Below are 27860 nucleotides of genomic sequence, written 5' to 3' on the forward strand. Positions count from 1 at the left end.
GCGCCCGGAGCAGCAGCAGCAGGGGGCCCGAGCGGCCCCGCCAGCCCCGTGCGAGACCCGGGGGGCGCTCCCGGCTGCAGCCATTCGCGGGGTGCACCAGCTCTGCTTCTCGTAAATAAGTCTGACAAACGAACCGCAGCCGCCGCGTCCGCCCCGGCTGCTGACCCCTGCGCGGGCGGCCTCTCCCCGCCGCCCAGCTGTCCCTGAGCGCTGGGAGCCTCCCCAGCGACCGCACCGCGCACGGGGCCGCTTCCTCTGCGGGGCTTACCGGGGGCTCCGATCCCGCTCAGGCCGCCCCGCAGGGCCGGGCACACACATCGCAAACGCCCGCCGGAGGCCCGCGCTCCCCACGCAGGACGGCCTCGGCGCCCCTCACGCCCACACGCGGGCAGAGCGCGCCAGCAGCTGGGCCGAGCCGGCCCGCAGTCCAGCCCGCACCGCCCTCCGCGTCCACGACGAGCCACCGCCCTCGCCGTCGGCCAGCGCATGCGCGCCGGAGGGCCGCCGGGCCTTATTTCTCAACACCGCCCGCCCGGCGCCAAATAGATCGCAGGGCCCGCCCGGCCCAGGGCGTGCGCGTCCCCGCCGCCTGCGTCACTAGGAAGCGCGCGCCCGCGCCGCCGCCGCCGTCGCCGCCGAATCCCCAACAAGGAGCGAAGCCCGCGGCCGCCGCCTCCGCCGCCGCTGCCGCCGCCGCCGCCGCCGCCCCCGCCGGGCGCCCGAGCAGGCCCGGCGCGGCCCCAGGTAAGCGGCGCCGCGCGCCCGCGGCCCCCCGCGGCGAGGCCTCTCGCTCCGCTCGCGCGCGCCGTCCAGTCAGGGGTCCCTGCGGAGCGTCAGGACGTTACGGCGGGGGGAGGGGAGCCGGGGGAGGGGCGGCGGCGCGGGCGGCGGCGTCGGCGCGGCGCGGCGGCGGCGTCAGGCGGGCGGGCGGGCGCGCGAGGGCGCGGGCGGAGGCGGCGGCGCGAGGGCGGCGGCGCTTCCGGCCTCCATGTTGGCGGGCGGGGAGGCCTGGTGGCGGGCGCCGCGCTCGGGCCTCGGCGCAGCCCCGGACCGGGCCGCCAGGCGTTTCTCGGGGGGCGCGGCTGCCTCTCCGGCCCGCCCGGCCCGGAGCCGCGCGGGAGGCCGTGCGTGCCCGGGCCGGAACGGGGCCGCTGCGGTCCCCGCGGTCGGGACAGGCCGGGGCTTGCTGCGTGTTCGTGGGACGCCGCAGGGGTCGGAGCCGTGCTGCGCCGTCCCCTGCGGGTTTATCGGAGGAGGATGGGCTGCCAGGCCTCACGCCCTGCGCGCGCACACCTTAGTCTTGGTTTTGCGGATTCCGCCTCAAAGTCGGCCGGAGGCCCGCGGACTGGCCGCTGGGGGAGCCTGGGTTCCGTGGGCGGGCTTGGGCTCTGGAACGAGTGGGTCGCGGCCGTGGCCGGGGGGAGCCCGCTGAGCCCCAGATGCTCTTTGGACGCCTAAGCCCCGAACGCCAAAGTTTGTCCGGTGCAGAAAACCCCAGGCGGCCGGCGGCCCTGTGTCTGGGTCCTGGCTCTGCTTCCTGCCGGCCACGGGGAGACCCAGCTGGGGCTGCTGGCTGTTGAGAGCATCTAGGGGATGGCCAGTGGATGGGACACGCTGTGTCCGCCTTTCAGGTGGAGTCAGCCTGGGGCTCGGGGCAGCTCTGGCCGAAGCCTCCGCAGAGCCCTTGAGACCCTCGTGGGCCCGGAGGGAGGGGCCGGCCCCGTCCTGCCGGGTGCTGGGCGCGAGGGGCTGGGGTTTTTGGAGGACATTTCCTGGTTTTAGGGGACTGGCCACCCCTCGCTTCACATCCCGTGCGGCAGGAGCAGGGTGTGAGTGCCTTTGGCTCCTCGGCCCCGCCTGCCGTGGCCTCCGTGTTGGGGGCACAGGCCCCAGCTCCGGCCTCGCAGGACCAGGGTCTGGCCAGTGGCTCCCAGCTCTCCAGCAGGAGACTGGTGAGGGGCCCCTGGCTCTGGCCGGGGCAGCCCCGCGCTTCACCCTGAGCGGCCTGGAGACCCTGCCCGGGGGTCTGCAGGTGACTGAGGGCCCCTGCTCTCCCTGACACTCAGTGTCCAGGTGCTGCCTCGCGCTGGGGCTGGCTGGTGAGCTGGACTCGGCTCAGTGTGGAGGCCTGGCTGGGGAGTGGGTGCCTCCCCAGATGGGCTTCCCTCGTGACCTGTGACTGAGGCATGCCGGCTGTGCAGGGACGCTGGTCCTGCCCTTGGACGCTTTGAGTGGGTACAGCACTTGGCACTGGTGACGGCGTTTGCGTATTAACCATGGTGATAAGTAAGTTCTGGGCCTGCAGCACCAGCATCCCATATGGGTGCCCGTTCAGTTCCAGCTGCTGCACTGGGATCCAGCTCCCTGCCGTGGCCGAGGGCAGCAGAGGGCAGCCCAAGTGCTCGGGCCCCTGCACCGCTGGGGGAGACCCGGGAGAAACTGGGCTCCTGGCTTCGGTCTGGCCCAGCTCCTGCTGGGGAGTGAGCCAGCTCTTCCCTCTGTAACTCTGCCTTTCAAATAAAATGAACAAATCTTTTTAAAGTTTCTCTTGTAGCCAGTTTTGGTTTTCGGCTCTGCGGCCTGTAACGTCTGGTCTGACGAACGCCTGGTTGTGCTGTAGTAGCACTAGCACGTTTTCATTGTGGGAGAACCATCTGAGTGCACAGCAGTGAGCGCATTCTCAGTGTTGTGGAATCATCACACTGTGTGCAGAACCTTCTGCCTGCCCCGACAGGCCCCCCCCCCCCCCCCCCCCGCTGCTTTGTCTGAATGCCATTGTTTTAGGGACTTCACCGGGGTATCTTTTTTTTTTTTTTTTAAGATTTGTTTATTTGAAAGGCAGAGGGAGGGGTCTTTTATCTGCTGGTTCACTCCCCAGATGGCCACAACAGCCGGGGCTGGGCCAAGCAGGAGCCAGGAGCTGCTTCTGGGTCTCCCAGGTGGATGCAGGGACCCAAGTACTCAGACCATCTTCCACTGTGTTCCCAGGCCATTATCTGGGAGCTGGGTGGGAAGTGGAGAAGCAGCGGGGACTTGCATCGGTGCCCATGTGGGATGCCGGCGGCGCAGGCGTGGTTAAGCCCTGCCACAGCGCTGCTCCCTGTTTCCCTTCCTGCCCACGACTTCTCCACGCCCGCCGTGGCAGTTGCTGGTGGTGCGAGGGGTGTCTGGACGCTTTCCTGAGCCCTGGCCGGTCACATGCTTTGGAGAAATGTCTGCCCTTAAGTTCTTTGCCTGCTTTTTTGTTTTGTTCTGGTAGATTTATCTGACAGTGGCAGAGAGAGGTAGAGACAGAGAAAGAGATCTTCCATCTACTGGCTCACTGCCCAAATGTCTGTGAAAGCCAGACTGGGCCAGGCTGAAGCCAGGAGCATCACCCAGGTCTCCCACGTGGGTGCAGGGGCCCAGGCACTGCACGCTCACCGGCTGCCTCCCAAGCCACCAGCAGGAAGCCGGGTGGAAGCAGAGCCGGGACCCAGGCCCAGGCCCCCGCCTGTGGGGCGTAGTGTCAGTTGTAACCCTGGGCCAGCACCTGCTCCGTGGTGTGGGTGCAGCAGGCTCTTGGGCCGCCTGAGGGCAGAGCCAGCAAGCACAGGGCATTGCCCTCCCTCTCGCCCTCCCCTCTTGTGCGTGGGTTTCCCACCGGGGAGAGGGCTTCTTAGGGCCCTGTGGGTGCCCAGCACCCGGTTCTGAGTTCTCGCCAGGATTACGGAGAGGAAGGGGGACGGGAAGCTGACCTCCATGTCCTGCTTCCCGCCCGTCCTGTCCTCAGCTCCCTGGAGCGAGCAGCGCTTGGTTCCGCTCTGCACTGGGGGCTGCCGCCTGACGTCAGCGTGGCAGGCTGGGATGTGCAGGTGGGTCTTTGGAGCTTCTCCATGGCGCGCTTGGCCGGGGCCCTGCGGTGCCGCTGGTGGCCGCCCCATGACCTGCCCTGCTTTGTCTCCCCCAGGACTTGGGGCCCTGGAGGAGTGACCTGCTGGCCTCGGGGTTCCGCTGCGGCTGTGCCATGGCCACCCCAGACGTGAGCGTCCACATGGAGGAGGTGGTGGTCGTGACCACGCCCGACACCGCGGTCGACGGCAGCGGTGTGGAGGAGGTGAAGACCGTGCTGGTGACGACCAACTTGGCCCCTCACGGGTGAGAACTGCACCGCGGCCTGCCGAGGGCCGCACCCCTGCTCACGGGGGGGGGGGGGGGGGGGGCGGCGGGCGGGGGGGCTGCTCGGCCTGGGGCATGGTGGGCCTAAGGGCAGGCTGCGTGGTTTCTTTCAGCGACTGAGCGTGGGCTCAGCATGAGGGAGGACCCTGCTCGGCTGTTCCCGTGTCGGCGTGGCCGCAGGGTTTCCGTCTGACACGTTTTGTCAGAGATGGACTTTTCCTGCCGTTCCTCCAGAGACCATTGTCTTCCTCATTTCTCGGGCAGGCGCCGGCAGGGGGCGCTGCCGGGAGGGGCTGAGCTGTTTCCCTGCCGCGTGCCAGGGCGGGCCGCCGTCCTCCGGCAGCTTTTCACGGTGCTGCTGAGCCTGGGAGGGTCTCGCTTTTGGAGAACTTCGGAGAGGAAGGTCCTAGGCTGGGGCCAGCCCCGAGGCTGACAGCTGGGGTCTGTGTGGCCAGAGGCGCTGGCGGCCGGGCCTCGTCCTGGGCTCCGCTCTGTTCCCTCGCCCGGCAGCTTCCAGCCTCTCCGTGTCCCACGAGCACATGGGCCCGGCTCTGGGGCTTCCTCGTCTGACTTGCGTGGTGTCACGGCCACGACCGTGTCTGCAGGAAAGCAGGACCCTGGAGCCTCTGTCGGCACCTTGTATGCGTCTCAGGTGCTCTCTCTCAGTGACAGGACGCGGCTGTGCCCTGCGGGACGCGGGCTCGTGTTCGTACACACTGGGGGGGAGGGGAGGGGAGGGGAGTCTGCGTCACCTGACACGCTGTGAGGATACAGAGCTCACGAGGGCTGACCGTGCAGTGTGGCAGGAGTGACCCTTGGTCAGAAAGGCCTGACAGCCCAGGGTCAGTTTTGCATCCCGTGCCCCTATGCAGCTCCTGGGGGCAGGGGGGTCTGCATGTTGGAGACCTCCCCGCAGAGACCCAGCGCCGTGGCCGTCACTGTGGGTGAGGGAACCTGATGCTGCGGTCTCCGTGTCTCCGTGGCCTGTGTCAGTGGGCTCGGGCCCTCGCTGCACCGCAGGCTGGGCGTTCGGCGGGCTCGGGCCCTCACGGCGCCGCAGGCTGGGCGGTCGGCGGGCTCGGGCCCTCACGGCGCCGCAGGCTGGGCGGTCGGCGGGCTCGGGCCCTCACGGCGCCGCAGGCTGGGCGGTCGGCGGGCTCGGGCCCTCACGGCGCCGCAGGCTGGGTGGTCGGCAGTGCTCCTTGTTCTCTCACAGTTCTCGAGGCTGCAGGCCCAGATCACGTCTGACAGGGTCAGGGTTGGTGGGGGAGGGGGCCAACTTCTCCCCCCGCCCTTGTGTGTCAGCGAGGGAGGGTGGAGGAGGAGCTTTGTGCACCCTGGTCGCCCCGCTGAGCCCCTCTCCAGGGGCAGGCGTCCACGTCCTGCGTCAGGTGTCTGAGTCTGGCTCTACTTCTGATTCCAGCTTCCTGCTGGTGTGCACCCACGGGTGCCAGTGAGGTCCCCAGCTTCAGCCCTGTGCTGCCCAGGACCCTTGTGAGCAGATGGGAGCTCTCTGTCTCTCTCCCTCTCGAAAAACAGAACAAGGACGTCTCCAGTTACAGTCACTTTGGGGTCAGGCCTTCAGTGTGGTTCAGGCCAGGGCTCCCGTAGGACACTTGCCCTGCCTGGGCCTCCAAGGGTCTCCTGCCCCGTGGGGCTGGGTTGCTGCCTTCTGTGTGGGCAGGTGTGGGGCTCACTTCCTGGCTTGCAGCTGAGGCTTCCTTTTGTTCCCCCTCGTCCCCGCTTGCAGTGGCAGGGCCCTGGATTCGGGAACTTGGGTATAAATCAAGCCGGTGCCTCCCTCTCTGCCCTGCGCTGCCCAGCGTTGAAAGCCTGGCTACTGGGAAGACGTGCTGGTCTTGCACTGCGTGTTTACATGTTTAAAGGTCGTCCCCTTCAGGGGCAGGTGTCGTGGCACAGCAGGTAAAGCTGCCTGTGGCACCGGTTTGAAACCCGGCTGCTTCAGTTCCGACTCAGCTCCCTGCTGGTGTGCCTGGGAAAGCAGCAGAAGAGCTTTCTGTCTGTCTCTGTCTCTCCCTCCCTCTCTAACTCTTCAAATATTTCTAATTATTTTTTACTCACATGAGAGGCAGATTAGGGGAGAAGCAGAGAGGGAGATCTTCCATTCTCTGGTTCAGGGCTGGGCCAGGCAGAGGCCAGGAGCCACGCGGGTGCAGGGGCCCCAGCGCTGGGGCGTCTTCTGCCGCTTTCCCAGTTTCATTAGCAGGGATCTGAGTTGGAAGAGGAGCAGCCAGGACACGAACCAGCGCCTGTATGGGATGGTGGCTTCGTGGGGGCAGCTTTAGCTGCTACACCATGATGCCAGCCCCTAAAATCTTAAAAAAAAAAAAAAAAAAAAAAAAAAGTCCCCGTGAGTGGTTCTTGTGGAAGTTTGTGAAGGGTGGACTTAGATGTGTGTGTTTGGTGTGCCACAAAAGTAATTCACTGATTACTCTAAAATGTGTCTGGTGGAAATGTAGAAGGCACTGATGAGCAAACACAGAGCCTCGGGGTGAAGACTTGGGCGTGTGCAGAGCGCTCGCGCTCCGGGCCATGATGTCCCTGCTGCTGCTGGGTCTCTCTGAACGCAGATTCTCCTGTCCTTTCTAAAATGTATTTTTATTTTTAAGATTTACGTATTTATCTGAAAGAGAGAGAGAAAGAGATCGATCTTCCATCCGCTGGTTCATTCCCCAGATGGCTGCTAGGGCTGGGCCAGGCCCGGCAGAAGCCAGGAGCCAGGAGCTGTACTTCACCCAGGCCTCCCACTTGGTAGCAGGGTCTCCGTCACTCAGGCCATCTGCTGGTTTTCCCAGGCCTGCAGGAACCGGTGGCATGTGGGATGCCGGCATGGCAGGAGGGGCTTTACCTGCTACACCACAGCACAGCCCCTTTCCTTTTATTTTTTAAAGATTTATTTATTTGAACTGCAGAGCAACAGAGGAAACAAGGGACAAACAGATCTTCCTTCTGTCGGTTCACTCTGCACATGGCTGCAGCAGACAGGCTGGGCCAGGCTGAAGCCAGGAAGCAGGAGCTGCACTTGGGTCTCCCACGGGGTGGCAGGTGCCCTTGTATTGGGCCAACATCTGCTTTCCCAGGAGCCTTAGCAGGGAGCTGGATGGGAAGTGGAGCAGCCAGGACTCGAGCTGGCACTCTGCTGTGGATGCCAGCACTGCAGGCGGCAGCCTAACCTGCGGTGCCACAGCGCCAGCCCACACACTTCCTTCTGTAAGCCTCTTCACTGGTAAACGGCGTGCACGTGTAGAAAGCACTTGTGGCTTGGCTGTGTCCCTGGGACGTGGACGTGGACTGTGGGAGTGGCCACACGTGCCACTGCTGTGGGATTCTGGTTTAGCTGATCTCTTACTGATAAATTTCCATCCCTTCTTGATTTCAGCTCACCCTTAAACTCCTTCCTGTCTGAACTGTCCAAGCCCAGATCCGTGGGCCCGGTGGTCTTCATGCAGCCTCTGCCTCAAGCTGGCTTGCAAGGAGGGGCTGGCTGCTCTGCAGGGGTCCACTCTCGTACCTGTCCATCTGTTGGGTTCTCTGGACAGCTTTCTCAAGGGGGCGCTTCCAGCAGCCGTGAGCCTGAGGCTGGGGTGCCCCCTCCTCTTCCACCCAGACCTCCCAGGTTTCAGACCTGCACAGGCCCTCTCAGGCCACCTTTGAAATGTGTTGTTTCAACATTGCGTATGTTTTTATTGAAAAGTCACAGGAATCTCCTGGACGTGCCTCCCCTCCCCCACACTGTTGTCTCGGCTGTAGCTCTGAGCTGTCCCTAGCCCCTGGCCAGCTGGCGGCAGTGACGTCCCAGAGCCCTCCCGAATCTGTGCACCTCTCATCGTTATTAAGAACACGGCTCGTGGCTCTTGGCTTTGCCGTGAACCGCGCGTGAGTTGTTTTTCTGTGCTGAGAGTTTGTCATGCGTTGAGAGCAGGGAGAGGAGGAGGAAGCCCCGGCGCCTCCCCTGCTTGCTGCACCTGATGCTGTCCGCTCCCTCCGCCGCACGAGGAGCCCCTCACAGCGCAGCGGGTGAGACTATGGAATTCTCTCCATCCTGTCCGTTGGCCGCTGGTTCTGCTGATCCTGCTGGCCTAGGGACCTTGGGCATGTTTCTGGAGGTGGGCAGTGGTTCCCAGGGACGGCGCACCTCGGCCAGTGGGAGCCCGGATCCTTTCCTGTGATGTGCCTCCTCTCTGCTTGTGTCCCATGGTGTCCAGTCGCGACTCTAGGGGCCCCCCTGACCCACGTGAAGCCCACAGCAGAGCCCACAATTCAGGTGGAGCTGACACTGTGTCCCTTGAGAGGAGAGGGCCCAGCGGTGCTGGTCACCCCTGCACCCCCACCATGCCCTCCGGCACGGACAGCCTCCCCCAACCCTGTCTCCCTCCTAGCTGGCAGCAGCCTCGGGCCGGGGGCTGCCTGGGCCCCCTGGTCTGGTACAGAGGAGGCTTCAGAGCCCCGAGAGCGAGCTGTGCAGCGTGCGAGGCGTGCAGGGCGGGTGGGCACGGCGCGGCACGGCCCCACTCAGCCACAACGTGGCCCTCAGGCAGCCCTCGCTGCTTTCCCCGCCGCCTAAATCGTGGCGCAGTTTGAGCAGGGGCTCTCAGAGCCACGCCCTTGGTTTGTCTGCACCCTGAGCCATTTCTCTGCCAACCGAGAAGCCAAGGAGAGTTCTGTCATCAGCGCCCAGGGAGCCGCCTGGCACCCTGCACCCTGCTGAGGCTGCCGGGACCGCCACCCGTTATCGGGGCGCAGTCCTGCCAGCTCTGACTAACGTGGCCCCGCGGCCCCTCCCCAGCCCCTGTAGCTGTTCCCTGCCCGTCCCAGCCCCCGCCTCAGCTTCTGCCTTCTCCCAGTCCCAGAGGCAGAGTCACACCTCTCAGGTTTATGATGTCAGCACCAACGCTGGCAGTTTCCCATCCGTTTTTCACTACACAACAAACAGCCTGGAACCCAGACCCTGAGCCCACCCCAGACCACATCCTGGACCCAGACCTGGACCACACCCACCCCACACCCGGACCCCACCCCAGAGCACACCCTGGACCCAGACCCGGACCACACCCACCCCACACCCGGACCCCACCCCAGAGCACACCCTGGACCCAGACCCGGACCACACCCACCCCACACCCGGACTCCACCCCAGAGCACACCCAGACCAGACCAGACCACACCCAGACCCTGAGCCCACCCCAGACCATACCCTGGACCACACCCGGACCCCACCCCAGACCACACCCTGGACCCAGACCTGGACCACACCCACCCCAGACCAGACCCCAGACGCCAGATCACACCCACTCCAGAACAAAACCAGACCCCAGACCACACCCTGGACCCAGACCACACCCCACCCGACATCCAGACTGCACCCCAGACCATACCATATCACACCCTGGACCCAGACTATGCCCCACCCCACACCCAGACCTAGACCACACCCCAAACTCCAGACCACACCCAAGATCCGGACCCCACCCCAGGCCTGGACCACACCACACCATACCCTTGACCCAGACCCCACCCACACCCAGACCCAGACCTGGACTACACCCCACCTACACCCAGACCCAGACCATACCCCAAACTCCAGACCACACCCCACCACACCCTGCACCCGGACCTCACCCCACACCCAGACCCAGACCACACCCAAGACCCAGACCCGGACCACACCCCACACCCAGACCTGGACCACACCCAGACCCAGACCACACCCTGGACCCGGACCTCACCCCACACCCTAGACCCAGACCACACCCCACACCCAGACCTGGACCACACCCCAAGCCTAGATCACCCAGGAATCAGACCAGGACAAACTTGTGCATCATTTCTTGTGATGAATAATTGGTAGGGGCCTAGCTGCTGGACCTCCCCAGGGTCTGGAGCTCCCTCTGTCCTGGGTTGTTAGCACCTGGAGCTCCCCACAGGTGGCCAGCCCACAGGACACCTACAGGACAGAAGTTCCAGCTGGTGGACAGGCCAGAGTCGAGCGGGGGTGGGGAGTCGCCCAGCCGTGGAGGTGCAGAGTGTGGTCCTGCAGCAGGTGTGCCCGGAGGGGTCTGAGGTTGACTTGAGATTTACTCCTGCTGTGTTTTTAAAAAGTTTGGGGGAGGAGCTAGTGAATTGCTCTGTGGGCTGTGCTGCTCTTCTGGCTGTTGACCCGGTGGGCGTGGGAGTGCCCCTCATGCTGGTCCCAGGTGGGGCCACAGCAAGAATGCATGCAAACATTTGCTTTAATTAAAGTGGACATTTTCCAAGTGCGAATGCCAATTAATTAGCTCGCCCAAGAGCTGGGAGTCGCGTGGGTGTCGTCTTGCAGAGGATCTCTGACTGCAGGTGCTATGGGCAGGCTGCGCGGTGGTCAGTGTGGAGAAGCGCGGCGGGGGAGCCCTGTCCTGGCCTGTGCAGCCTCCAGTGGCCTTAGGCCAACTTCTCAAGGACGCTGGCCCCATACTTGCTCCTGACCTGGGGTGGGCTTTGCCTGGTCGCCTGTGACTCCTTCCTCCCAGACCCTGTCTGTGGCCATCTCATGGTGGTGCCCGTGTTGCTGCTCTGCCCCTCGGTTCTAGCTGGAGGGACAGAGTTGTGCGCACGGCCACACTTTGTTTTGTCCCTTGTAGAAGAATTGCCCGAAGCCTGACTCCATGTTTGCATTTTTTTAAAAAAAAAGATTTATTTATTATCTGAAAGGCATACAGGCAGAGGCAGAGAGAGAGAGAGAGAGAGACGGAGGTCTTCCATCTGCTGGTTCACTCCCCAGATGGCTGCAACTGCCAGAGCTGGGCCAATCCAAAGCCAGGAGCCTGGAGCTTCTTCCGGGTCTCCCACGTGGGTGCAGGGGCCCAAGGACTTGGACCATCCTCCACTGCTTTTCCAGGCCATAGCAGAGAGCTGGATCAGAAGTGGAACTGCCGGACTCGAACCGGCGCCCATATGGGATGCCGGCACTGCAGGTGGGGGCTTTACCTGCCACAGCGCTGGCCCCAGGCTTGCATTTTTAGGCCTCTTTTGGACTCAGCTTAAGTGGAATAAAGGTTAGAGACTGGGGCTGCATGTTCAGGTGCCTGGGGATGGGCAGGAGTCCTCCTGGCTCTGCGCGTGCCGCCCGGGGACGGGCAGGAGTCCTCCTGGCTCTGCGCGTGCCGCCCGGGGACGGGCAGGAGTCCTCCTGGCTCTGCGCGTGCCGCCCGGGGACGGGCAGGAGTCCTCCTGGCTCTGTGTGTGCCGCCCGGGGACGGGCAGGAGTCCTCCTGGCTCTGCACGTGCCGCCCGGGGACGGGCAGGAGTCCTCCTGGCTCTGCACGTGCCGCCCGGGGACGGGCAGGAGTCCTCCTGGCTCTGCACGTGCCGCCCGGGGATGGGCAGGAGTCCTGGCTCTGCGCGTGCCGCCCGGGGATGGGCAGGAGTCCTGGCTCTGCGCGTGCCGCCCGGGGACGGGCAGGAGTCCTCCTGGCTCTGTGTGTGCCGCCCGGGGATGGGCAGGAGTCCTGGCTCTGCGCGTGCCGCCCGGGGACGGGCAGGAGTCCTCCTGGCTCTGCACGTGCCGCCCGGGGATGGGCAGGAGTCCTGGCTCTGCGCGTGCCGCCCGGGGACGGGCAGGAGTCCTCCTGGCTCTGCACGTGCCGCCCGGGGACGGGCAGGAGTCCTCCTGGCTCTGCGCGTGCCGCCCGGGGACGGGCAGGAGTCCTCCTGGCTCTGCGCGTGCCGCCCGGGAATGGGTAGGAGTCCTCCTGGCTCTGCGCGTGCCGCCCGGGGATGGGCAGGAGTCCTCCTGGCTCTGTGTGTGCCGCCCGGGGATGGGCAGGAGTCCTGGCTCTGCGCGTGCCGCCCGGGGATGGGCAGGAGTCCTCCTGGCTCTGTGTGTGCCGCCCGGGGACGGGCAGGAGTCCTCCTGGCTCTGCGCGTGCCGCCCGGGGATGGGCAGGAGTCCTGGCTCTGCGCGTGCTGCTTGGGGCCTGCCCTCTGAGCTGTGGCAGTGAGGCCCTCCAAGGGCAGGCCCCGCAGAGCTTGCCGCCGAAGGCCTGCTGTGAGACGTGCAGGTGCCGGAGGCTGAGAGGGGGCCTGAGCACTGCCTTTGCAGTCCCCATGGCCACCGTCCTCTCCCGACCCCTCTGACCAGGCCCCTTTGTCCACTGCCTCTCCTGTCCGCAGCCCCAGTGCCCGTGATCCTTCCCAGGAGGCTCTGGCACTCCGGGTGTTTGCGGCCGTGTGTCACTGCCCACGCTGTCTTTGTCACTGTGGACTCCCTGTCTCTGGAGGCCTCCTGGGGCTCGAGACATCTCGCATGGCCGATGCCTGCCTTTCCCGGGATCCCTGCCTTCCCGCCGGCTCCCTGCTGGGCTCGGCCTGCCCCTGCCAGGCGTGCAGAGCTGTTTCCTCTCCCAGGAGGGCAGGCTGATGCTCACAGCAACATGGACCTCGCACAGGGCTAGACCTGAGAGTGGACGTGGGCAGTGGTTTGGTCTGTCATGAGTGCAGAAACAGCAGACTTAGTTGGGGCAGTGACCAGAGGAAGTACAAGAGAACAGTGGGTTCCTGTCACCTCCATGAGCTGGCCACGGGGTCCAGTCACGTCTGTGTGCTGGCTGTGCCTCCGCCAAACCTCCAAACTGGGTGCCAGTGAGTATCCCACAGTCACCCCGATTCACTGGCCCCTGTGCTGCTCTGCTCCCCTCTCCCAGGCCAGCGAGTCTGCAGGGTGGCCCCTCTGCTGCTGAGGTCCACACCTGCACCTGCCCCTGCTTTCCCGGCTCAGTTTCCCGCCCCTGGAATCCGTCTTCCACTCTCCTGGAATAAAACACAAATCTGACCAGGTCCCTCTGCTGCTTAAAGGTCCAAAGGGTTTCCCTGCCTTTAGCCCTGCAGTGGGAGGAAACTCGGGAGAGCTCCAGGCCCCGCGCTCAGCCCTGCACCAGCCGCCCGGCCCTGGCCCCAGCATGCAGAGAATCAGCTTCCCAGGGCTGGCTTCTCCAGAGCAGGTGCCGTCACGGGCTCCCGCCGCCCCTGCCTGGGTCCCCAGGCCCCACAGGCCTCTGGTGAGGATGCTGATGCTGTGCTGTTGATGAGGCCTGGAGCCTGATGGGAGGAGGGGAATGCGGCAGGTGCCTTCCTGGGGTGAGCACACCGGGGGTGCACTGGGCCCCTCTCAGACCTCCCCAAGCGCCAAGCCGCCCCTCTCAGGTCCAGAGGTAAAACAGGTTTCCTGCTTCCAGCGGTTCCCAGCGGCAGGCACGTGTGGGAGCCCTGTGGGTGCCGGGCACCGGGCAGGACCATTTGCGGCCATTTGGGGAGTGAACCAGTGACAGGAAGATTCTCTCTCTGTCTCTGTAACTCTATTTCAAATAGGTGAATCTTTTTTTTTTTTTTTTTTTTTTTGTTTGGACAGGCAGAGTTAGACAGTGAGAGAGACAGAGAGAAAGGTCTTCCATCCATTGATTCACCCCCCAAATGGCCACTACAGCCGGCGTTGCACCGATCCGAAGCCAGGAGCCAGGTGCTTCCTCCTGGTCTCCCGTGCGGGTGCAGGGCCCAAGCACTTGGGCCATCCCCCACTGCACTCCTGGGCCACAGCAGAGAGCTGGACTGGAAGAGGAGCAACCGGGACAGAATCCGGCGCCCCGACCGGGACTAGAACCCAGGGTGCTGGCGCTGCAGGCGGGGGATTAGCCTAGTGAGCCGCGGCGCCGGCCAAGTGAATCTTTTTCTAAAAAGGTTCATATTGTTTTCCCCTCATCCTGGAGGTTTGTATTTTCTTAGAGCAAATCATCTTTCTTATTTATTTAAAAAAACCACTTTACCACCTTGGAACTTTTTTTTTAAAGATCTTCCATCTGCTGGTTTCTTCCCCAGATGACGGCAGTGGCTAGGACTGAGCCAGGTTCCACAGCCAGGGGCTCGTTCAGCAGTTGCATGGCAGTGCAGGGCCCGAGCACTTGGCCATCTGCTGCTGTTTCCTAGATGTCTTGTCAGGGAGCTGGACTGGAAGCCGAGCAGCTGGGGCCGGAACCAGTGCCCATATGGGATTCTGACATCACAGGCCGCGTCTTAACCCACTGCAGCACGGGTCCCTGAAACCACTTTTTGAAAATTCTTTCACACTTTTTTGGTGTCACGTTTTATCTTTACATTTTGATTTTTTTAATAATTTATTTTGGTGTAAGATGATGTTAGACTATGGGAATTTTTTTTCTAAAGTTTCGTGTATTCTGACCGTTTCTGTGAACACACAGTCATTGTCGTGGAAATAGACGGTATTACTGAAGGAGTGGAGGTGTGGAATTCCCGCTGCCCTCCCTTGCACGCGCTGTTCCAGCGCGGGAGCCACAGCCGTGAGCGAGCAGAGTGGAAGGTGGGCGCTCAGGAGGGCAGCGCCACGCTGCGCCAGCCGGCCCCTGCGGCCCCTGCGGCTCCTGGGTGGGTTCGGAACCTGCCAGCTCCGTGGGGCTGGGCGGGGCCTCAGCTCTCGTCCTCGGAGATTCTAATGCTCTTCTGTGTTTCTCGCACATTCCAGGGGGGACCTGGCGGAAGATAACATGGAGACGGAGAATGCCGCCGCCGCGGCCGCTGCTGCCTTCACAGCCTCCTCGCAGCTCAAGGAAGCCGTGTTAGGTAGGAAGCCTGCGGCCGGGCCGGGCGAGACGGGCCTGCCACCATGATTAAGTTCCCGAGCGGTGTGCCCACCAGGCCCTGCCAGGGGTCCCCCTGTGACAGCTCCAACAACAGCTCTGCCTCTGGAACCTGAACCTGGCAGCGCCTCCTCCTTTGGGTTTTTCCTCCTCACCGGTTCTGCACCTGTGGCTTTGCCCATCAGTATTTATTACAACCGTTGGTGTGTGGTGGGGAAGTTTTATACAACACGCATTTAGATTAAGACCCTAGAATCTTTCTAAAACCTTAACTTCCCCTGGCTTTTCTTCCACGTGAAGTGTGAATTGGTCTCCACTGTGCCGCTGAGCCGTGGTGACCGTCGCCCATCAGGTCTCCCCATGTGTTTACCTGAACTGTGGCCCAGAAGGGGAGCAGTCCCCTGCCCACCCTCGTGTCAGGCGCCCTCGGGTTGGCAGCCGTGTGCCCGAGGCATTACAGAGTTGTAACTGACGTTCTGTCTGCATCTCGCTGTCACTGCGCTGGTGAGAAGTGAAGATGGCCGAAGAGGGGGAGAACCTGGAGGCCGAGATCGTGTACCCCATCACCTGCGGGGACAGCAGGGCCAACCTCATCTGGAGGAAGTTCGTGTGTCCTGGCATCAACGTTAAGTGTGTCCAGGTGAGGGGCGGGCAGGTGGGGGCAGGCCTCGGGGGACGAGGAGCTCTGACCATGGTGAAGCTGGGGTGCCGAGAAGCAGCTCTGCCTGCTGGGGCTGCGACGTCCGGCCAGGGGGTGACCAGGGTGGTTTAAGAATCTGGTCAGTGGCAGGGCGTGAGACAAGGAAAGGGACCCGGGCCCCGCCACGTGGAAACAGCTGACAGTGCCTCCTTCAGCGGACGCCCGAGGCAGCATCCTGAGGCCCAAGGAAGGCCCCAGTGAGGGTAGGACTGGGAGCTTTTACACTGTGGCCTGCCCACTTTGGGAGGTGTGGGTGTTTCCTGCCTTGCAGGGCTGGGATCCAGGGCCCCCAGGGTGGGACCATCCCGCTGAAGGTGGCACTCCTGGGGGCTACTGGTCACGTGCAGCAGCCTCACCGCGGCCCCTGGAAGGGCTCACTGCCGGCAGCCCAGCACGGCGTGAGCAGCCTCTGAGTCCATCTCAAGGTCCAGGCGGTTTCCACGACATTCCAAGGGCAGGAACAGCTCTCGGCAGACGGACAGCCATGGTGGACAGCAAGTCAGGCCGCAGGAACCTTGGGGCGCAGACGGCGACATGCTGACATGTGATTTGTGTCCAGGCCGAGGCCTGAGCAAGGGGGAAGCGTGGTGACACAGCCAGGGCGAGGTGGGCACCAGCAGGCTGGGACTAAAGGACTTAGCTGAAAAACAGCCCCGAGGTGAGAGGAGGTCTGACACGTCTGAGCCACGAGGACAGAAGGGGCTGAGAGCGGCCGCCCCGCCGGAGACCTGGCCAGTGCAGCTCAGCACGGACGAAATGACGAGCGTCACGCATCGCAGCCCGCAGACAAAGACGGGCCGTGTGCGCTCCGTGCAGGGAGAGGCCGGCTGCGCCCGTGGTTGCTGGGGTCTGGCTCCTAAATCACGGGGCCCTGCTGAGAACTCCGATGGGAGCTCCTGTGGTGCTCCTGTCCAGTGCGTCGCCTGCCCCTGCTCACTGAAGACCTGATGCCCGCGCGCATGCTGCAGTGTCCAGCCAGCCGCTCTAGTGCCAGGAGCCCCTCTCGTGGACCAGGTCCGGCACCAGAAGGAGTGGGCTGCGGCCGTCCTTGACCGGGCTTAGGTGACGGTGAACTGTTCTCAGGCATAAGAAGCTCGTTCTTAGGTAGCTCAAGGTGCTCCTGGGCCCGAAGGCCCCTCGGCCGGGCAGCTCAGGGGTGACCACGTGTCTGGTGGGGCCCAGGGCAGGAGGGCAGGCAGAGCTGCTGCTGGGTCTGGGAAGACGAGGAGGTGTGAGGGCTGCTTAGCCGTGCCTTGTCCTCCTGGGGAATCAGGAGTGGTGTCCAGTTGGAAGTCAGAAGCCAAATGAAGTTTGCTGTCGATGGCATCGGTGAAATCCTAGAGCAGCAGGGACAGAGAGCCTGAAACGGCTGCACCGGACAGACGGCCCTGGAGCAGGCCAGCAGCCCATGCGTCCCTGAGCCCCTGTGGACGCCGGAGTGCGGAGCTCGGTCCTCCCTGTGCCGCGAGGGGGTGACCGCACAGCAAGTCGATCTGAAGGCTGGGCTGGACGCGGGCGTTGTCTCCCCCGTCGTTGCTGAAGGATGCCCACGTTTTTTCTTTTTTGCAGATTCACTTATTTGAGAGGTAGAGTCACAGAGAATCAGAGAGAGCTTCCACCTGCTGGTTCACCCCCAGATGACCACAGCAGGCGGAGCTGCGCCGATCTGAAGCCGGGAGCTTCTTCCAGGTCTCCCACCGAGTGCAGGAGCCCAAGGACTTGGGCCATCTTCCGCTGCTTTCCCAGGCCACAGCAGGGAACTGGGTCGGAAGTGGAGCAGCCAGGACTTGAACCGGCGCCCATATGGGCTGCCGGCACTGCAGGCAGAGGCTTAGCCTACTACACCACAGCACTGGCCCCATTTTTCCTTTTTAAAATTAAATTTTAATTTTATTTGAAAGACAACAGAGAGATTGAAACAGGTAGAGCTCTTCCATGCACCAGTTCACTCCCAAATCCCCAAAAGTCCAGGGTTGGACCAAGCCAAAGCCGAGAGCACAGAACCCCATCAGGCCTCCCGCAGGGGTGGCAGGGACCCAAGTACTTGAGCCGTCACCTGCTGCCTCCCAGGGTGAGCATTAGCAAGAAGCTGGATCGGAAGTGGAGTAGCTGGGACCCCAACCAGGCACTTCAGTTTGGAGTGGGGATGTCCCACGTGGCAGCTTAGCTCGCCATGCCACATGTCCGTTCTGATACTCTTTTTGAAAGAAACTTATCTGAGGAGCCAGTGTTGTGGCTGGTGGGTTGACCTGCCACATGCGATGCTGGCTTCCCAATGAGCACTTGTTCAAGCCCCAGCCGCTCCACTTCCACACTTCCAGTTCAGCTCCCACTTCCAGTCCTCCCACTGACGGCCGGGAAGGCAGGGGGGATGCTGAGTGCTCGGGCCCTGCCCCAGCGTGGAGACACAGATGGAGCTCCTGGCTCCTGGCTCAGTGCAGCCAGCTCTGGCTGTTGTAGCCATTTGGAGAGTAAACCAGAGGATGGAAGACCTCTCTCTCTGTCTCCCCCTTTCCCCTCCATCTCCTCTTCTTCTCCCCTTTCCTCCATCTCTGTAAGGCCTTTCAAATAAATAAAATAAACCTTTAAAATTTTTTTTATGTGCGAGGCAGACAGGTAGACCGCTCCGTGGATTCACTGCCCAGATGAGTGCAGCCACTGGGGCTGGGCTGGGCCGAAGCTGGGATCTAGGAGCGCAGTCCTGGTTCTCCATGAGAGTGGCAGGGGCCCCAGTGCCTGAGCTGTCACTGCTGCCTCCTGTGGTCTGCATTGCAGGGGCTGCAGGTGGGAGCGGAGCCTGGGAGTTGAACACAGGCCTGTTGGGGGGTGCAGCTGTCCCAACCCACGAGGTGAAAGGGCCAGCACGGGCCAGCAATGTGGCGTGGTGGGCAGGGCCACCACCGGGGGTGCTGGTGTCCAGATGGGCATCCTGGCTGCTCCACTTCAGATCCAGCTCCCTGCTAATGCTCATGGGAAGGCAGTGGAAGACGGCCCAAGTCCTTGGGCCCCTGCACCCACATGGAAGACCCAGAAGAAGCTCCTGGCTCCTGGCTTCAGATCAGCTCAGCCTGGTTGTCACAACCATTTGAGGAGCAAACCAGATTGACGGAAGATCTCTCTGTCCCTCTCTCTGTGTAATGCCACTGCTTCGAAAACCAGGAGAGACAACGTCTCCTCCACAGGAAACAGGGAGACCACACCCCCTCCACAGGAAACGGGGAGACCAGACCCCCTCCACAGGAAACGGGAGACCACGCCCCCTCCACAGGAAACGGGGAGACCAGACCCCTTCCACAGGAAACGGGGAGACCACATCCCTCCACAGGAAACGGGAGACCACGCCTCCTCCACAGGAAACGGGGAGACCATGCCCCTTCCACAGGAAACGGGGAGACCATGCCTCCTCCACAGGAAACAGGGAGACCACATCCCTCCACAGGAAACGGGGAGATCACACCCCCTCCACAGGAAACGGGGAGACCACACCCCCTCCACAAGAAACGGGGAGACCACATCCCCTCCACAGGAGCCACGGAGACCAGACCCCCTCCACAGGAAACGGGAGACCACATCCCTCCACAGGAAACGGGAGACCACGCCCCACCACAGGAAATGGGGAGACCATGTCCCCCCCACAGGAAACAGGGAGACCACGCCCTCTCCACAGGAGCCACGGAGACCAGACCCCCTCCACAGGAAACGGGGAGACCACACCCCTTCCACAGGAGCCACGGAGACCACACCCCCTCCACAGGAAATGGGGAGACCACGCCCCCTCCACAGGAAATGGGGAGACCACATCCCTCCACAGGAGCCACAGAGACCACGACCCCTCCACAGGAAACGGGGAGACCACACCCCTTCCACAGGAGCCACGGAGACCACACCCCCTCCACAGGAAACAGGGAGACCACGCCCCCTCCACAGGAAACGGGGAGACCACGCCCCCTCCACAGGAAATGGGGAGACCACACCCCTTCCACAGGAGCCACGGAGACCACACCCCTCCACAGGAAACGGGAGACCACGCCCCACCACAGGAAATGGGGAGACCATGTCCCCCCCACAGGAAACAGGGAGACCACGCCCCCTCCACAGGAGCCACAGAGACCACGACCCCTCCACAGGAAACGGAGACCATGTAAAGGGACGCCCTTTACAGGAAACGGGGAGACCATGGCCCCTGACAGTGCTCCCCAGGAGTTGCCCCAGGTGGTCACCCCAGCTGTGACCCCACTGCCGAGGCCTGGGGTGCCGTGTGCAGGGCGCAGAGGCGGCTGTCGCGAGCACGCCCGCCTCCACAGGTTCACGTTCTCTGCTCAGTCCCAGCATTGCTTGCTTAGCGAGGTGGAGTGGGCAGTTTTCCTTCCCAGGTGCTTAGAGGCCCCGCGGCGGGCAGCTGACAAGCCCAGAGCCTGTGGCTTGGGCAGGCAGGTCCTCCAGCCACGCTGTGGTCCTCTTCCCTGCCATGAACACCACGTGGCATCAGGCGGGGTGGGGTGAGCCGAGGCTCCGCCGCAGCCTGCCCTGCACTGCTGTGCTTCCCTCCACAGTACGACGAGCACGTGATCAGCCCAAAGGAGTTTGTGCACCTGGCGGGCAAGTCCACGCTGAAGGACTGGAAGAGGGCCATCCGCATGAATGGCATCATGCTCAGGTGGGCCGCGGCTGCCTGCTCCAGGCACACACGGCACAGTGCACGGCGCGCCGTGGTGTTCGCTGGAGAAGCAGGGACAGGGACGGATGGGGGTTTCTCCTTGCCGCTTCACTCCCTGGGTGCACGCAGGGGCAGGGGCAGGGCCTGCGCCAGGCTAAGGCTGGTGTCCCGAGTGGGTGGCAGAGGTCCAGCGACTTGAGCCGTCACCTGCTGCCTCCCATGGTCTACACTGGCAGGAACTGGGGATTGAACCGGGTATTGCAGTGTGGGCTGCAGGTGTCTGCACCGGGCAGCGGCCTTCCCAGTGCACGCCCCGCAGCCCCGCGTCCAGGCCTGAGCGGGCTCCTGGAGCCGTTGTCAGCCCAGCTCTTCACTCAGAGACACTTGGGGCTCTTTCGTGTCAGGAGTTAAGGGTCTGCGAGCATAGCTTCTGGTGCTGTACTTTTCGGTTTTATTTTTTGTTTCTCATTTTTTTGATAAGGGGATAGTTTTTTGGTTTTTCGCTTGTTTGATTTTTTTACAGGTAGAGTTATAGACCGTGAGAGAGAGAGTACTCTGCCGTGAGCCAGCTCACTCCCCGGTGCCCACAGCCACCGGCCGAGCCAGGCTGCAGTCGGGAGCCCAGACCGGCTGGGTTCCCCAGTGGCTGAGTCCTCACTGTCGCCACCCAGGATGCGCTTCAGCAGGCGGCTGGGCTCGGGCGTGGAGCTGGTGCAAACCCGGCTGTGCCCGAGACGGTTGTTCTTTTTTAAAAAAGATTCTTATTTATTTACTTATTTGACAGGTAGAGTTACAGACACTGAGATAGAGAGAAAGGTCTTTCCATTGGTTCACTCCCCAAATGGCCGCTACGACTGGTGCTGTGCTGATCCGAAGCCAGGAGCCAGGAGCTTCTTCCTGGTCTCCCATGCGGGTGCAGGGCCCAAACACCTGGGCCATCCTCCACTGCCCTCCCGGGCCACAGCAGAGAGCTGGACTGGAAGAGGGGCAACCGGGACTTGAACTGGTGCCCATATGAGATGCCGGCACCACAGGCGGAGGATTAACCAAGTGTGCCATGGCGCCGGCCCCCAAGGCGATTCTTATTCTGACCTTTTCCTTCTTTTTCCCTGAGCTGTGTGTGCAGAGCGCGTGGCTGCTGAGTGGCCGTCCTGGCACGCTTCTGAGCCCTGAGCAGTCTCAGTCTGGGGGCCGGGAAGGTGGCATGGACTTGGCCTCTTTGTTCCTGGGTAGATGCACCGCCCAACCCCCCAAGCCTGCCCTAGTGTTGTCAGAGTGGCTGGTGGGAGCGCTGTGGCCCGGCACTGCCGGGAGGCCGCGCGAGGCCGCAGCCGCATCCCCGTTCCTGGCTCAGAGCAGGTTGGCAGATTGGTGCTGAGCTTAAATCCAGGAGCTCGGGGAGAGGCGGGAGGGGCCCTGGAGCGGGGCTGAGGACAGCAGGAGCCACAGCCGGGAGCCGTCTCTGGGTTTGCTCAGGGTCCTTCCCTGTCCATGCCCACAGGAGGACAAGGCTTCTTCCGGAAATGGTTTCTCACCTTCCTCACGAAGTGGGTGGGCCGTGCTACCCTTGGTCACTGTGGTCAGCCCACTGGCCGTGTCTACGTCCTTCCTGCAGTCAGCCATCTGCAGAGGGTTCCCAGGGCTTTATGTTCAGGGAGAGATGGCCCCAGTGAGCCCCTCTGCTGGCCCTGGCCCTGGCGGCCAGCTCTGGTCAGGGTTGCTGGGTGCGGTGTCTGGGGCCTCCACCTCACCTGGGTCCCCGTCCCTGTGTCCTGCCACAGGAAGATCATGGACTCGGGGGAGCTGGACTTCTACCAGCACGACAAAGTCTGCTCCAACACCTGTCGCAGCACCAAGATCGACCTCTCGGGGGCCCGCGTGTCCCTGAGCAGCCCCACGTCTGCTGAGTACATCCCGCTCACGCCCGCCACGGCTGACGGTAGGTGTGTGGGTCCTGCCCTGGCACGCGACCCCCGACCCCTGCTCCGTCCTGGTCGGGGCAGCTTCCCAGGTGTCCGTGTCGTCCAGCTGAGTCAAGTCGAGGGACTTGTGTTTTAAAGCCGTGTTTATTATAAAATAGTCACACATCGAGAAGGTGTAAGGAATAACGAGGGGAAGACCCTAACCTGCCCCTCAGCCTCCCCACAAGGCTGCCTGGTGTGTGCAGGGCCCTGCGATGTGCCCACGTGGGCTCTCGGTGGCCATTCAGGGTGTGCGTCTGTGTTGACATCCATGGCTGTAGATGGAACAAGCGTCCACATTCTCGAGCTTCCTGAATGGAGAAATTCTTTGTTAAAACTGGCATCAGTTCCTAATTGCCCTGGGGTTCCTGGGGGTATTGGGATGGCCCTGTCCCCGAGCTGTCACTCCATGGTGTCTGTGCTGTGTGGTCAGGGCTGTGCTTGTCACTCACCAGGCGGGGCAATAGTGAGGCTTTTCTCTGTCCCTAGTGGGGACAGAGCCTTGTGGTTCTTCCCCATCCATCCTGGTGTCCACTCCAGGCACCTGAGAAACCCAGGGACATGCAGGCCAGCGGGCTTGATTGTGGTCAGTGGTCACAGGGCGTCCACTGTCGGACTTCTCATGGCTCCACACCACAGGTGGTCAGGCCTCCTGGCTGGTCTTCAGGCCCCGTCTGGCTGGCCCTGAGTGGCCGCAGACGCATGAGCACCGACGGGGCTGGCTCTCCTGGGCCCTGCCTGCCAGCTTCTGGGTTTGGCTCTTCCTTCAGCCTGAGGTCGCGGAGAGCTCTGGGCCCGTGTGGTCGGTGCAGGCCTGGGGGTCAGGCCAGACGATGCAGATGAGTGTGGAGCAGCGTTGGCCAGCGGGACGTGGAGAAACAGCAGAGCACGCGCCACGTCTGCCCTTTGTGTCTAGATGAGTGTGTGAGGCCCTCACCGGAGCGTCCACCCTGGCCACGCGGGAACTGCAGGCTCCTGTGTCGTGGCGGGCGGGAAGTGGACTCCAGGGACGAGCAGAGCAGGCCGTGCGTGCTCTCCTGGTGGTTTAGGATGTGGGGGTGGGGCAGGCCCAGGAGGAGCCCCACGTTTGCGGAGCCATCTCTGAACCTCCATTAGCAGTCGGGTCACGAGGACCGTGGGTCAGAGGTGGCCACGACGAACCACAGGGCTCGTTGACACAGCTGCCCCGACAGGCCCTGGGCCGAGGGTGCTTTGGAGACCGCATGAACCCTCGGGAGCTCCGCGCCCACTGCGAGGGGATCCAGAGCGAGCGTCAGCAGGCGGCGGCCATGAGGCCTCGGGCAGCGCTCACCGCCGTTGTGTTTTGGTTGCAGTGAACGGCTCCCCTGCTACCATCACCATAGAGACCTGTGAGGACCCTGGGGACTGGACCACGGCCATGGCAGGTACGGCCCTGTGGGCGCTGAGTGTGGAGGCTGGGCAGCGGGCCAGCACCTGCCACAGCCCCCGCAGAGCTCCCAGGTTCCAGGTGGCCCCTGTGGGCTGGAAGCCGTCTCTGTGGTCAGGCTCTGTCTGTGACCGGGCTCGGCAGGCGCCCCACGGTGGCCGGGCTGTGCGCTGACGCACTGTGCCCCGCCCTGTCCCCAGACGACACGTTTGCCTTCTGGCGGGGGCTGAAGGACGCGGGCCTGCTGGACGAGGTCATCCAGGAGTTCCACCAGGAGCTGGTGGAGACCATGAAGGGCCTGCAGCAGCGCGTCCAGGACCCCCCCCTGCAGCTCCGAGGTGAGGGGCCTGCACCGGGGTGCGGCTGCGGCCCAGCTCCTCAGGCTTCTGCTGAGCCAGAGCCGAGGAGCTGGCCCAGCCTGGGGCGCGGCCGGGGGCCAGCCGGGGCTCTCCTCCTCACCGTGCGCTGCCTCGCAGACGCCGTGCTGCTCAACAACATCGTGCAGAACTTCGGCATGCTGGACCTGGTGAAGAAGGTCCTGGCCAGCCACAAGTGCCAGATGGACCGCTCCCGGGAGCAGTACGCCCGCGACCTGGCAGGTGCGCGCGGTCGGGGGAGCGGGAAGAGCGGCCCTGGCCCCGTGCAGCCCCCGCGTGGCGCCCTCGCCGCAGTCAGGCTGGGGTGGGTGGGTGGGCGCTCCTGTGTGACCTCTGCCGCAGCACGGTCACAGCTTGTCGGGGGGGGGGGCAGCTCACGTGGCAGCCACAGCTCACAGCTGCCTGGTGATGGTGCACGTCCCTGTGCCCGTGGTGACCCCGTGTCCCCGTGGTGACCCGTGTCCCTGTGCCCGTGGTGACCCCATGTCCCTGTGCCCGTGGTGACCCCGTGTCCCTGTGCCCGTGGTGACCCGTGTCCCTGTCCCCGTGGTGACCCCCTGTCCCTGTGCCCGTGGTGACCCCGTGTCCCTGTGCCCGTGGTGACCCGTGTCCCTGTGCCCGTGGTGACCCCGTGTCCCTGTGCCCGTGGTGACCGCTGTCCCTGTCCCCTCTGCAGCCCTGGAGCAGCAGTGTGACGAGCACCGCCGCCGCGCCCGGGAGCTCAAGCACAAGTCGCAGCACCTCAGCAACGTGCTCATGACGCTGACCCCCGTGTCCCTGCCGCCCCCCATGAAGCGGCCCCGGCTCGCACGGGCCACATCCGGCCCGGCCGCCATGGCCTCGCAGGTGCTCACTCAGTCCGCACAGATCGCACTTGGCACAGGCGTGCCCGTGTCCCAGCTGACCAGCGTGCCGCTTGGCAAAGTGGTGTCCACCCTGCCGCCTGCTGTCCTGGGCAAAGGCTCCTCCCAGGCGCCCCCTGCCAGCTCCCCAGCCTCCCCGCTCCTGGGCGGATACACGGTCCTGGCCTCCTCGGGCCCCACCTTCCCCAGCACCGTGGAGATCCACCCGGACGCCTCCAGCCTCACCGTGCTGAGCACGGCGGCCATGCAGGACGGCAGCACGGTGCTGAAGGTGGTCAGCCCGCTGCAGCTGCTCACGCTGCCTGGCCTCGGCCCCACCCTGCAGAACGTGGCCCAGGCCTCACCTGGGGGCAGCACGATCGTGACAGTGCCCACGGGGGCCGCCCCAGGGCCCGAGGAGCACACAGCTACCATTGAGGTGGCCGCTGTGGCAGAGGACCATGAGCAGAAGTAGCCGGCGGGAGGGCGGGGCCCTTGGGCAACAGAGCTGGCTGCCTCTCCTCAGGCCACAGACGGACGGTGGGTCACGTGGGCTGAACCAAAGAGAGAAATCGCCAGAACGCGGCAGAGAAGAGCAAAGAGGCAGGGGCGGCGCGGCAGGGGCGGCGCAGCGGGGACCGCGGGCCTCCAGACCTGAACCTCCCTCCCCCTGCTCTTGGGAAATGTGCTGTCCCCCTGTTGCTCACGCTGGGCCTTCCCTGGGAGCCGCTGGAGGACGACGAGCAGGAGCCGGTGCTGGTGCGGCCCTGGTGCCTGCGCCCCCGCCCCCGCCCGGCCCCTGGGGTCAGAGCCTGGGGGACGTTACTACACACGTCTTGGGGACCGTACCCAAGTGTGGAAACCCATGGATCCTATGGATTTGGCTTCTTCCCACAGTTTTCTGTAGGGTTAGTGTGGCTGCGCCCCGTTCTCCGCCCTCGTGGGAGCGTGTGCTGGGGCTGGGGCGCAGGCCCGGGTGCTCAGGGGACCGAGGCCGCGCGTGTCCCGCGGTGGCGTTGAGGGAGCTGCTCAGTAGGCTTCCAGAAAGAGTCAGGTTTACAGCATTTTCAACCAAACAGTGCCGAGTGCCTCGGCTTCCCCAGTTGGCTCTGGGAGGAGGCCTGCGGCGCCGATGCATGCACTTGTCCAGGTGCAGGGCGGCCCGGGCGGCACCCTTCCCGCAGCTGCCCCCCAGGAGTCTGAGCTCTGGGTGGGGCGTGTCAGGAGGACGGAGCCGCTCTGGAGGGCAGCCCTCAGTGCCCTGAGCCCTGCCCAGCTCCCTGTCCTGAGGGAGCCCTGGGGTTTGGGAGCTGCTCGGGGTGGGGGGGACAGCAGGTCAGGGCTGGCGAGGGGGCTCCTGGGACCTGGCCTTGAGGGGCTGTCCTGGGCTGCTTGTGGATCTGGTTTGGACTCAGGAGGAAGACCAGGCTGGGCAGGGGTGCCCTCCAGGCCCAAGCCCCGGGGCCAGGCTTCCAGGAGCAGGAGCTCAGGGTGTGTCCTGGGCGCTCCCGCTGGCCCTGTTTCTCCTTAGGGGCTGCAGCCCCACTTTGCTGCCTTGAGGGGACCTGGCTGAGCAGCCGTGCTTGCACCTTGCGCGCCGCGTGCTCGCCCTGTTCTGGAGTCCGGCCGCAGGCCCTGCCCCCCTTCCCTCTGGTAGGTCAGTGCTCGCGCGGCCGGAGCCGCCCGGCCCAGCGTGCTGTTTACCTGTTTGTATGCATACTCCTTTTTTACACTCGTTTTTACTCGAGTTGTGAGTCCTGTTACATGCAGCCGTGTGGCCCTGTGGGCACCCAGAGGGCGGTGAATGGCAGGTGGTACTGCCGGCAGTCCCTGCCCCCAGCTCAGACCACAGTGAACCGCGTCCGAGCTGGGAGCCAGGGGCCTGCAGCCTGCAGCCGGACTGCCGTGGCCAGGGTCTGTTTTCTTTCTTTTTAGGAGCAAGGTTGGGTTCCTTCCTGCCCTTGCCCCTTTTGTCCACTGAGAGATGAAGTCCATCTCAGAGCCATACAGAACAGCCACAAGGCAGCTTCAGGGGCAGTGCCGACCCACGTGGGGCGTCCCCGGCCTGCAAGCCGTTCCTGGCAGGTGCTTGGAGCCCCCGCTGGAGGAGGGACTGGAGAGACAGGAAGGCTAGGGTGGCCAGCGCCCCCACCCCCTGCCTGGCCGCCGTTCCTGGCTTTCTGAGGACGTGGGGTTGGGTTTGGTCTTGGCACAGAGGGGAGAGTGTGTCCGTGCCTGTCACGGGCACCCTGGGCGTGGCGTGGGAGCTCTGCTCTGTACGGTGTTTGCAAGTATCTGCTTGGTACTTTGATTTAAAATAAACACATTTTTCATAACTTCCTGCTCATGATGACTGGTGGTGAAGGGAATCCATCAGACTAAAACCCGCAGTGGGCAGTGCCCGCACGTCTCCAGGGCAGCGAGGTCCAGGGCCGGGCCCTTTGGTTCCTTGTTCCCTCCTGAGCGTATGGTGATGGCTGGGTGCGCCAGGTGGGTCGTGGCTGTGCTTTCAGGCCGCTGTGACGTTGCAGGTGGACGGGTGGACGTGGCTGCCTGTGCGCTGGGGTTGCTGTGACGTGGCTGGAGGAGGTCAGGTGGACGTGGCTGCTGTGACGTGGCTGGAGGAGGTCAGGTGGATGTGGCTGCTGTGACGTGGCCGCCCGTGCGCTGGGGTTGCTAAGATGACCTGGTGCTGAGGGTTGCTTGGTGTTGGAGGACAGATGCTCCAGGTCGGGGTGCGAGGCCAGGGTCTGGGGGTGTGGTGGAGGGTGTGTGCACACTGCTGCAGGGCAGGAGTCGACTGCGAGCAGCCTTGTGCCTGCTTGACCAGCGGCTCGGCCAGCAGCACCCACTGAGGGCTGGGGCCATCTCCAGGGAGGGCCGGGAACTCGGGGTGGAGCTGGCCATGTCTCCCTCCCCTGAGCTCAGCTCCACAGGCAGACCCGGCCCCTCGGGTGTGGGCCGCGGCTTCCCGGGTGCGTTAGCAGGAAGCTGGACTGAAGGGGAGCAGCTGGGACTTGCACAGGGGCCATGCCATGACCCCGCCCCTTCCTCTGTTCTTGACAACTGTTTCTGCCAGGTTCATGGAGCCTGCTGAGCCGCAGGCCGGGGCAG

At 63.8% G+C, this 27860-nt stretch overlaps 1 protein-coding gene across 4 annotated transcripts; it reads left to right on the forward strand.

Annotated features, from left to right (window-relative positions):
* Positions 1-598: 598 nt before the first annotated feature.
* GMEB2 (glucocorticoid modulatory element binding protein 2) lies at positions 599-27082 on the forward strand. 4 transcript variants are annotated; one of them, XM_051829106.2, is made up of 10 exons: positions 599-744; positions 3950-4137; positions 14687-14784; positions 15314-15441; positions 20055-20158; positions 21940-22097; positions 23454-23525; positions 23728-23865; positions 24004-24126; positions 24581-27082. In XM_051829106.2, the coding sequence occupies exons 2-10, from the start codon at positions 4007-4009 to the stop codon at positions 25219-25221; spliced, it is 1593 nt and encodes a 530-aa protein (XP_051685066.1). In that variant the 5' UTR covers positions 599-744; positions 3950-4006; the 3' UTR covers positions 25222-27082. The 4 variants fall into 4 exon arrangements, with proteins under 4 accessions (XP_051685066.1, XP_051685065.2, XP_051685067.2 ...); XM_051829105.2 differs by lacking the exon at positions 599-744 and adding an exon at positions 963-3854; XM_051829107.2 differs by lacking the exons at positions 599-744; positions 3950-4137 and adding an exon at positions 13532-14524.
* Positions 27083-27860: the final 778 nt, after the last annotated feature.

Source organism: Oryctolagus cuniculus, chromosome 11, assembly GCF_964237555.1.
Source record: "Oryctolagus cuniculus chromosome 11, mOryCun1.1, whole genome shotgun sequence".
Classification (NCBI taxonomy): domain Eukaryota; kingdom Metazoa; phylum Chordata; class Mammalia; order Lagomorpha; family Leporidae; genus Oryctolagus; species Oryctolagus cuniculus.